Below are 10182 nucleotides of genomic sequence, written 5' to 3' on the forward strand. Positions count from 1 at the left end.
TTTTTATATTGGAATAATAGTGAGGGAAACATTCTAAATTCTTCTACAACACTTTAAAAGTTGCCTATAAATGTTGATGTTGCAACTAAAAAGTGATGTGGTATTCTTGGAGACTTCCACTTATCTTTTTATATGTGGGAAACTTTTGTGTGTGTTTTAAACCAAAATAAAATAAAAAGTAGAATCTTACTCTAGAATCAAATTAAAGGGTTCAAGTTTTCATTCTTTTTCATTGTAGATGTCCATTACGTAAAGGAACTAACTTTACATAGGCTAAAGCAAACTCTACAAGTGGTTTTGTCATGTCTAAAAGGTGAATAACGCGGATAGAAGAAATAATTTAACATTTTGGAAGATTTTAAGTTAATGGACACTTAGATAATCTTAAGTTAATGTTCACATTTTCATTTAGAAAATAGAGCAAAAGATGACAGGTTTTGTTTTGTTATCGACATCGAAGCAACTACTTGAAGCCATGAAGAATGAACCAAACCACAATGGGTAATAGAACAGCAAGGTGTCTGTCGACATAAGCTAGAGACGGCAAGATGTTTATATCTATAAATTAGAGACGGCAATAAGTTCTCAACTCACTGAGTGTGTGTGAACTGCAAGTAAAAAGCTTTTTGGTTCAGGTAAGCCATTGTTCAGACAAGTAAAAGTAATCTTCAAAACCTTTCGGTCTGTATTATATTAAACGTAAAAAAATAGATATTACTACATAACACTACTTTATCTAAGTTTGTGTTAATACTTAATACTTTAATCAAAACCTTTTAAGCAATTTTTTTCTCCTTCTGCTATATAATCCTATAATCCCCTACCAAACGGTCCAAACTTACACATCTTTTTCCTTTTTATCTGATCTTCCTGTTTCTGATTACCATATACTCTGTTTTTAATAACTGTTCCTTGAGCTATAAGAAACACAGCAATAGGACTTAGGGTTTCTATATTTAATATCTGTCAAGAATACAAGTACTTAAGAGTATAGACGACGATGGTTGGATCATATTTACCACCTGGTTTCAGATTTCATCCAACAGATGAAGAACTTGTGGGTTATTACCTGCACAGAAGAAACGAAGGGCTTGAGATCGAGCTTGAAATCATTCCATTTATGGATTTATACAAGTTTGATCCTTGGGAGCTTCCAGGTATATATGTTGCTTCTTGAAAATCTTTAACTTCAAAAGATTATATTTTTCGAGTCTACAATATAAAAAAGATTAGTGTTTTGTTTTATTACAGAGAAATCTTTCTTGCCAAATCGAGATATGGAATGGTTTTTCTTCTGTCATCGCGACAGAAAATACCAGAACGGATCTCGGATAAACAGAGCTACTAAATCTGGTTACTGGAAAGCCACAGGAAAAGATCGAAAAATCATTTGTCATACTACTTCTTCTTCCTTGTCTTCTTCTATCATTGGGTGTCGGAAAACCCTAGTTTTTCATTTGGGTCGAGCCCCTTTTGGTGGTAGAACCGACTGGGTAATGCATGAGTATCGCCTCTGCGACAGCGATCCTTCACAAGGATCAGTAAATTTCAAAGTAACAAGATCATCTTAAACCAAAAAAGATGGAAAGAACAATACTTGTTTTCATAGTTTACCAATTGATAATTTTCTTTTGGTATTCATTTATAGGGAGACTTTGCGTTGTGTCGTGTGATAAAGCGGAATGAGCATACGGTTAAGAAATGTGAAACTAACTCACCAGAGGTTTTAGATGAGCCATTGAGCAACAATGTTGAGAGTTCTTGTCAAGCAAGTGACCTAGAAAAGGGTTCTTGTGATTCAAGTAACACACGCTGGTCTTCTCCTGATTTAATCATCCTTGAATCATCTTTTCAGGTTTAGCTAATTTAAATCCAAATTCTGAGAAAAAGTCCCATTCTTTAATCAATGTCACCGTGTCTCAAACTTCATACAATGTTCTTGCAGGAAAATTCACAATCACAAACAGAAGAAGATGTTGGTTTCCAAATATTTGCATCGCCCTAATTCGAGTATCCACCAGCGTTCTTTGCAGATTTGAATTTCGATTGGGAGATAGAGAATCCATTCACATTCGATTATCATACAGAAGCTCATATGAACAATGAAGTCATGAACTATCACATTCTTCGGTAAAGCAAAACATATTTCACTAGATTGAATCTCAAAACCAAACACACTCCCATGGATCAAGTCATCAAGATTTAACTATTCTAGTTGCATACTACAAGATTCTCTTCACCTTTAACTAGTAGTTATAGATACACTTTTCATAGATTTTGAGGTCTCAGAAGTATGTATTACCAATGTTGTATAATTACATAAATAAAAATGATTCTTGGATACTTTTTATTGGTGAATTTGTTGAGATTGGTTTTGTAATTTAATACAAAGAAGCAATATAGGGGCTACAAAAGACCAATACATCATCAAGACTAACCTTATTTTCATCTCCAAAGATAGATTCTTTCCCATCTTTCCTCTTGGCATATGACAAACCCAATCTTGATTTAGCCATCCTCAAATCACCAACACCCGAGTTAGTATCCGGACCCGCAAATCCGCCCATCACTGGAGCTAAAGGCGGTCCTATAAGAAGCCCGTCAGCTCCAAATTGAGGCCCTCCGCGTGCATAGTCAAATAAAGCAGCTCCACTTCCTCCAACCTTTGGAAGGACTACTGGGTCATCACAATCGTCGAGCCAATAGAAGAGGAAAGCATCAAATGTATCGTAATAATCATCGGTACTTTTATAACCTTCTGGGCTAAATCCACCAAACTTGAAAGCCATGTCTTTAGTGTAAGCTATGATTACACATGGACCTTTGAAATCACAACGCTCATGGAACTTTGTTGCACTAAACCCATCAATGCTTGCCTTGTAGCAACATTTTAGCTCTCTTCCTGATTTTAAAAAGTAAAGATTCTTATCAATCTTGAAGAGTTTTAAATAAGACTTGTCTTTAGTCGAAATCAAGGGGATATATACATATATAAGACCAAATGAATTGGTTCCACGCATAGAACTCGAACTCTTAAAACCCAAACCTCAAAAAGAGACTTGAAATGAGATGAAAAGAGAGTATTAGTACTTACCCTTTAGGAAAGTTTTGTTTACCAACGAAAGAGAGAAAGGAATATGTTCGTCCTCGTGGTAGGACGGTTGTTGCGGCAGCCGGACATTGTCTGCTTTCTTGTCGGAGTTCCAACCGAATAGACCGTTGTAAGGACTTACTCTCTTCGACGTCTTGAAGGTTACAGTCTGATGAATTGTGTTAGAGATGGCACACGAAGCCATTCTCTTGCAAATAACGGCCACACAACAAAACACACAAGATGAAAACTAGACAAAGCATTAATAATAATTGAGGTTTCTAAGAACTTGTGGTTGCCATTGTTTTTGCTTACAAGTGTCCAAATCCGATCTAACCGAACAAAACCAAACCTAAAATTAATTACTTTGGCTAAATAACCGAATTTGTACAATCTCTCTAACCAAACTAACCGGTTTTAATTTTTCTGTAAATCAACAAAATTCGAAAACCGAACGAAGTTTTTGATCACGATCGTAATTTATTTTACATCATGCATGATATTTTCTCGGGGAAAAAAATAAATTTGCAGAGTATAAAAAATCTCTCAAGAAGAAGCTAAACATTTATTTTTGTACTTACAAAGTAAAAACTGAAGTTGTGATGTCTCTTTGAAACCAGAAGAGAAGTTATTTCGAGCTTTTATGAGGTTGCTCCAAAGATACGGATTCGTTGCTGAACCAAACTTCGGCAACAAGGACAAGTGACTTTCCTTCCGCCGTTGTTGTTGGTTGCAAAGAAGCTATCACTGCAACTAGCACACACAACTTGATGTGCACAAGGGAGGAACACCACAGAGACTTCATCTTTCATACAGATGATGCATTCTCGATCATAGTTTGCTTCATTGTCATAAGACCCTTCAAGTTTATCGAGTTCTTCAAGCAGCTTAGCGATGTTTTCTCCTTGGGATTTTTCGGGTTGCCAAGCGTTGTTCGATATGTGGCTTGAGTCTGTATCTGAAGAGGCTTTGAGTCGAGAGAGTTCTTGCTCTAGTCTTTGGTGATCATCTTTGCGTCTTTGGAAGTCTAGTTCGATTTTTAGCCGTAGAGTCTCGAGCTTTCTCTTGTTGTGACCCTCAGCTGCTTCTTTTGAGCGTTGTTCTTCCTCCATTTGAGCTTGAGCTTCCTCCTTTGCTTTCTGCTCTTGCCTCCATTTCGCCTGTGAATAACATAAGAGCAAAAATATATCAAGCATTTGATAGACTAACCTTTCCATGTTTAATTGAGGCAAGTTGATTAATCTTTCATGTATCAGCCATCTACCACAGTCTAAGTAAGCAACCGAGCAAATCAAAAGCAAGTTTTTAAACAAAATGTGTAGCAACATTAGGTAATATCCCCAAAAATAGGTAAAGGCTTAGGAACAGACAGAAAACATGAACTATCATTTAGAGAAGAAGGATCTCCCGTGAAACTTATCAGTAGGCATATCAAATCATCTGGCTGAGTTCTACAACCCAAAACTGATTTTCTCATATGATACTCCTATCAAATCCAGGTTCCATACACCCTTGCAGACTATACCTCTTAAAAGATCTTGAAGTTTATGGCATACTACCATCTAATACAGGACCAGCTTGGCAACTAGATGGATGCCTCAAATGAGACATGTGTCAACATTTTTGGCTCCTAAGTAAGATGTACTCCCTACAATTTCTAGAGTCAAAGTTGCGAAGATCTAAAGAACTTTCAGGGTATAAATAAAGATAATACATGAGCCAACGTACCTCAATTTCCTTTTCATCCTGTGTAGTCTGAGCTAAAGTCCTATAAAGGGCCTTAATTTTTTCTTTCTCGGCAGTAATCTCATCCTGCAACTTTAACTTCTGCTTGTCCCATGCCCCAAGCTTCTTCAAGCATTTTTTCTCCTTCTTTGATTCTTCCATGCATGCTTTAAGCGATTCTGAAGCACTTAACTTGGAACCCTCCCTCTCTGCTCGGATTTCTGCATTTTGATTCTCAAGCTTTCTTACTATAACATTTGCTCTGTCCATTTGACCACTAGCTTTTCTAAGTTCATTTTCCTTGTCGGTTAATCTTTTCATGGTTGATTCTTCAACAGCTTTTTTACCCTTTTTCAGCAGTTGGATTGCTTCTCTTTCACTATTCAATGACTTAAGCTCAGCCAATTCTTCGCTGACCTTTTGAGCAGCTTGCATTGCCTTCTTCTGAGCCCAGTCTTTCCTCTCCTTTAACTTTTTCTCGAGATCCTTGACTTGATGAAGCAGATTGACTATCACACAATCCTTATCATCCTTGCCCACCGATTCCAGATTATCATCAAGGTTCAGATCACGGAATTTCTCCAACACCGAACTAACACTTTCTTCACTCCCTGTCTTGCGTGGCTGCTGCTCACAAGTTTCCACACGTACAGGATCGTTACAAGATATGCTATCACCACTAGTTTCAGACTGTATCTGCTTCTGTTTCATACTAGCACGAAAACCAGCAGCAAAAGCTGCAACATTCCGCTTCAACAAGGACTTCATGGACGGCGAAAGATTAAACCTTTTCGGACAATCAATCTCTCTCTGCAGTTTTAACTCAGCACCATTTGTAGAAAACCCTTTACCAGAAAACTCAGGCCCTCCACCATTCCCAAAATCCCAACCTCCATGGAATCGACACAATGCTGGTGCCATAAAACCAGCAAGATCTAAAGTACTACCAACATCCTCTTTATTACTATCTTCCTTAATACAACAACTAGCCCTATTCCCTGGAATTGGGATATCCATAGTACTCGCCCTACCAACATGGAGCTCGCTCATTAACAAACACCACATTGCATCACCTTTACTCAAATTAGGCTTAACTTGTTGCAACAAGTAAATCATACCAGCAAGAGAATACTCCTCCAAATCTCTCAAATCCGTAAAACCAGTCTCCGACCGATCCTCACCTTTACCATCACTATCACCTCCACATCCACCGCTACTACTATTCAGATAAGACAATGAGTTATTCACTATATTTGTCAAAACATCCAATTCACCATAACAGTGACCATTACTCAAAACCGCTTTAATGGCAACACCTTCCTCATAACCCAAGTCAAGAAGCTTGGAAACAGCTTGGCTATACAAAAACTCCAAATGTTTCAGCAATATCTCTTCCAAATGCTCCTCAGTACAATAACCCCAAATATTCTCCTCGCTAGGGCTCGAATTTACAGAGCCAGAATCACTAAGACCTGGATGATAAACAAGGTTTTTGAGACTCGACTCAACGATTGATTTCGACAGAGCAATCCTCTCGATCAAACACAAAGGCGGGTCGGATCTAAACGCAACGGGTCGGATCCTACGGCTAGGTTTCACATGCTTCTCCCTCACAGTACAACCCATTTCTGAATTTTACACCAAAACCTGTCAAAACATAAAACGATAAGAAAATGAAATAAAAATGAAAACTTTACCCAGCCGGGAAATCGAAAATACATAAAATTAAGAGATTGAGAAATAATGATTCCGATGATGGAGATGGAGGAATACGAAGAAGAAGAAGAAGAAGAAAAACTCACTGATCGGTGATGGCTGAAATGTTTTTCTCGGCTGAGAAGATGAGTTTCGGCGAAAAAGGTTATGCGAGAGAGCCGAGAGATATAAACTTTGGTTTCGGTTTCTTCCATTTCTGGCGGCGCCATTAGAATATATTTATGGGCTTTTGGCCCGTTAACATGATACGGACTTATTTTGGCCCAGATATGCGAGGCTAAACGACAGCGTTTGCTTCTGATATCCGGTTTATTTGTTTGATTTCGGTTGATTTGTTATCGGTTCTGTAGCAATTTTGGTTTGGTGTAGTTTGATTTCGGTTTGGTTTCTGTTTGAAAATAAACTTTATAATTTGTATACAATATAATGATAGAGGTTAGCTAGTAGTATATGTTATATTAACATATCTTGTATTAAAAATGTTAAAATGTACATTATGATATACAGTTCGCTTTCAAATTCGGTTTTTTAGAATTTTTAATTATAAATAAATTTAGATAGTAAAATTAATTGGTTAAGCAAATCTTTGTTCAATTTGGATTCCAACATTTGTTTTGGTTCGGTTTAGTCTTACGATCCTTTGATGCTCTTATCTAGCTAGTTTGTGGAATCGAATAAAATATTTGTTTTGACAAGACATGGGAATATGGGATCGTATATAACTTCATGCAGCTCACTATACATGTAGAGATTTCTTGATTTTGTTCGTTTCGGTATTTTTATTTTTTTATAATATAGAGTTGCACATACCATCATATGAACAAATATAATAGTACTATTATTCTCTATGCATGCTCTTGTGTTACATTTATAGAATTTACCACTTTGTCATATCGAAAAAGAAAGAAAAAAAACGAAAGAAAACAAAAAAGGGGGTTTTGTTGTATGGATCTTCATAAGCTGAGCCATCACAGTTTTGAAGTAAGACGTGGACAACTCCATAGCCGCACTTTAATGGCTATCCAAGAGTCTCTAGAGACGTCAATGTCCAAAAAAATTGTTCTCATCTAACTCTTTCCTTTGTCCTTTTTTATTCTTCCCCATTCCTCACAAATACCACACCACATACATACATTGATGATACATACATGGTCATGAGAGATTTTGATAAATTTTTACTTAGTGTATGCTTGCTTATGGAAATGGCATCTTCTGTTGAAGTGTCTTCTTTTTGCAATTCCTTTGGACAAGATGTTTGGATTTTCCACTGTGTGACCTCAAAATCTCTCTTTGTTCCCACCCATAAACAAATCGACCATTTTTGTCACATCTACATTACCCATATTGCCTCCTTTTGAATCCGAGTGTTTGTTCATATATATATATATATATAAAGCTATTGAATGGCTTAGTGTTTCTTTTTTCTTATTCACAACATTCTATTAGAGTTCCAAAGTCCAACATCAGATGAGATTAAGATCTTTGGGCAATATATATAGAATGTGGCAATCCTTTTCTTTTGAACTACGTTACTAATACATTCTCTGAACTCATCATTTTTTCTTGTAAATCCGTTAACCAATTACTTATAAAATTTTAAGTTTCTTTATACCCTTCCTACCACCAGGATTGATTGACAATGCATGATAATTAGTTTTATTACTTAGACAAACAAAATCTTCTTTGAACCAACCAAAACCGATTAAACCAACCTTTGTGTGTGCATATATGTTTTTGAAGTTTTCGTTTTGAGTACATGAATATTAGAAGCATATTAGAGTTCCTGATACTATTGAGTCGTCTATGACCTATGTTGTTGGCTAGAGAAGTTTCTACTATGAATCTTAACCTATCAATTTGATCACCAAACTGATTGTGGACCATTCTTGTTTCTAGGTTACGAACACTTGTCTGAATTTTGAGTTAGATTCTATTTTTCTATAGCACCTTCGTCACGAAATTTTCATTTATGTATATTTCGATTTTTTTCTTTGGGTTTGTTTGTCTAATCTACATGACAACAATATTACAATATTATATACAAATCCATATATATAAGAAAACAAAAGGAGATTTTACGATGGAGATCGTGACTCACACCATGTCACATGTGAAGTGTGTGTACTTGACATAACAAGATAATAAAAGAAGAATATTCAAAAAAAGGTTTTTTAGAAATAGAAGTATATATAAACATTATATGAGAAATTGTCCCCATCAAATAAGTAGTAAACATTGGCAAACCAAATAACTTTGATATGATATCCCAACCAAATAATCACACTCATTGTTACATTTTCATATAAAAGTGAACTTTTATGATTTAGCCTATAGAGATATAAGAATTGAATGAACTGCAAAACAATAAATTGTTGAAGGTTTGGTAAAACAAAAGAGTGAGAGAAACCAAGTTTCCACTGATTGGGTAACTGAAATTTCCTGTGTGCATGGCCCATAGTAAGTTTTATTTTATTTGTTGCCTAGCCTGGCCCTTGGTAATTATGATTAATGTTACATATATATATTTTTGAGGTTTAAACTTACCATACCTATTTTTATGGGAAATTGGTGAAAATGTATTGAATTTGATAGTAAAAATAAATATTGAATTCGATTGGAGTTTACAATGTGTATATATATATATGTTGCCAACGGATATGTGTATCTTTTCCACTTTTTCGGAGAGGTGGAAGTTTAATTTTCGTGCTAATTTTTTTGGTCATCGATCGATCGGAATTTATAATATTGTATTAATCGTCAACGTGACATGTCCATATACATTATAACATGTCAACATTTTGTCAACGATCGAACAATGTTTATAGTGTATTGAAATAACCATCAGCTTAACGTATCTATATATATATATATATTATAATATGTTGCCAACATACATCTATATGTTTCCCAATTTTGCGGAAAAGTGAAAGTTTAACATTCGTACGCAATCTTCCGTACTCAATCTTTTTTCAACGAACGATCAAAATTTATAGTGTATTAAATTACTCATCAACGTAACGTATCCATATACATTAACATATGTAGCCAACATACATTGTATGTTTCCTAAGTTTTCGGATAGGTGGAAGTTTAACTTACCTACTCAATCTTCCGTACTCAGTCTTTTGTCAACGGTAGATCAAACTTTATAGTGAATTACATTAATCGTCAACGTGACATGTCCATATACATTATAATATGTTGCCAACGGACATGTTTTCCAATTTTTTGGAGCGGTGAAATTTGTAACTTTTGTACTCAAGTTCTTGTTAACAATCGATCATAATTTATAGTGTATTAAATTAATTGTCAACGTAACGTATCACTATACATATTGTTGCCAGCGGATTCAGTATATTCAATTAATATATATTGTTGCCACGGACCCTAGTTTTGCGGAGAGGTAGAAGTTAGCTTCCTTGCTCAACTTTTTGTTAACAATCGATCGGAAATTATAGTTAAATTAACCGTCAACGTCACATATCCATATTATATGTAGAAGTCCTACTTTTGGGGTCAATAATATACATTTAAGTCGTTACCAAAATTCTCGAGATTTTACAAAAATAAACGGATAATTCACTTTTTAAATCATTAAAAAATAACAAATTGATCGACCTACAATTTTATGTTATATTTTGCATAGTATG

The 10182-nt window shown here is 35.4% G+C and overlaps 3 protein-coding genes across 4 annotated transcripts; 1 reads left to right on the forward strand and 2 right to left on the reverse strand.

Moving 5' to 3' along the window:
- The first annotated feature begins 900 nt into the window (after window positions 1-900).
- Window positions 901-2182, forward strand: LOC17896806 (NAC domain-containing protein 71). Of its 2 annotated transcripts, XM_023789126.1 has the most exons (4): window positions 901-1157; window positions 1234-1553; window positions 1649-1855; window positions 1946-2182. In XM_023789126.1, exons 1-4 carry the CDS (start codon window positions 1001-1003, stop codon window positions 2003-2005), a joined length of 744 nt encoding a protein of 247 aa, XP_023644894.1. In that variant the 5' UTR covers window positions 901-1000; the 3' UTR covers window positions 2006-2182. The 2 variants fall into 2 exon arrangements, 1 of the variants encoding a protein (XP_023644894.1); XR_002835351.1 differs by having other exon boundaries at window positions 1252-1855.
- A 114-nt stretch (window positions 2183-2296) lies between these two features.
- On the reverse strand, window positions 2297-3385 carry LOC17900676. Its single transcript, XM_006304086.2, has 2 exons — window positions 3095-3385; window positions 2297-2902 (listed from the first exon to the last, which is right to left on the reverse strand). Exons 1-2 carry the CDS (start codon window positions 3294-3296, stop codon window positions 2382-2384), a joined length of 723 nt encoding a protein of 240 aa, XP_006304148.1. The 5' UTR covers window positions 3297-3385; the 3' UTR covers window positions 2297-2381.
- A 154-nt stretch (window positions 3386-3539) lies between these two features.
- On the reverse strand, window positions 3540-6705 carry LOC17898930 (MND1-interacting protein 1). The gene is made up of 3 exons (XM_006306832.2): window positions 6619-6705; window positions 4820-6463; window positions 3540-4251 (listed from the first exon to the last, which is right to left on the reverse strand). Exons 2-3 carry the CDS (start codon window positions 6440-6442, stop codon window positions 3733-3735), a joined length of 2142 nt encoding a protein of 713 aa, XP_006306894.1. The 5' UTR covers window positions 6443-6463; window positions 6619-6705; the 3' UTR covers window positions 3540-3732.
- Window positions 6706-10182: the final 3477 nt, after the last annotated feature.

Source organism: Capsella rubella, unplaced genomic scaffold (genome assembly GCF_000375325.1).
Source record: "Capsella rubella cultivar Monte Gargano unplaced genomic scaffold, Caprub1_0 scaffold_1, whole genome shotgun sequence".
Classification (NCBI taxonomy): domain Eukaryota; kingdom Viridiplantae; phylum Streptophyta; class Magnoliopsida; order Brassicales; family Brassicaceae; genus Capsella; species Capsella rubella.

Coding starts and splice junctions, on each gene's coding strand:
- LOC17896806 (XM_023789126.1), top strand. CDS start 1,001: ATGGTTGGATCATATTTACCACCTGGTTTCAGATTTCATCCAACAGAT. Junction 1,554..1,648: donor AAGGATCAGTAAATTTCAAA/GTAACAAGATCA, acceptor ATTCATTTATAG/GGAGACTTTGCGTTGTGTCG. Junction 1,856..1,945: donor TCCTTGAATCATCTTTTCAG/GTTTAGCTAATT, acceptor ATGTTCTTGCAG/GAAAATTCACAATCACAAAC.
- LOC17900676 (XM_006304086.2), bottom strand. CDS start 3,296: ATGGCTTCGTGTGCCATCTCTAACACAATTCATCAGACTGTAACCTTC. Junction 2,903..3,094: donor AAACAAAACTTTCCTAAAGG/GTAAGTACTAAT, acceptor TTTTAAAATCAG/GAAGAGAGCTAAAATGTTGC.
- LOC17898930 (XM_006306832.2), bottom strand. CDS start 6,442: ATGGGTTGTACTGTGAGGGAGAAGCATGTGAAACCTAGCCGTAGGATC. Junction 4,252..4,819: donor AGGATGAAAAGGAAATTGAG/GTACGTTGGCTC, acceptor TGTTATTCACAG/GCGAAATGGAGGCAAGAGCA.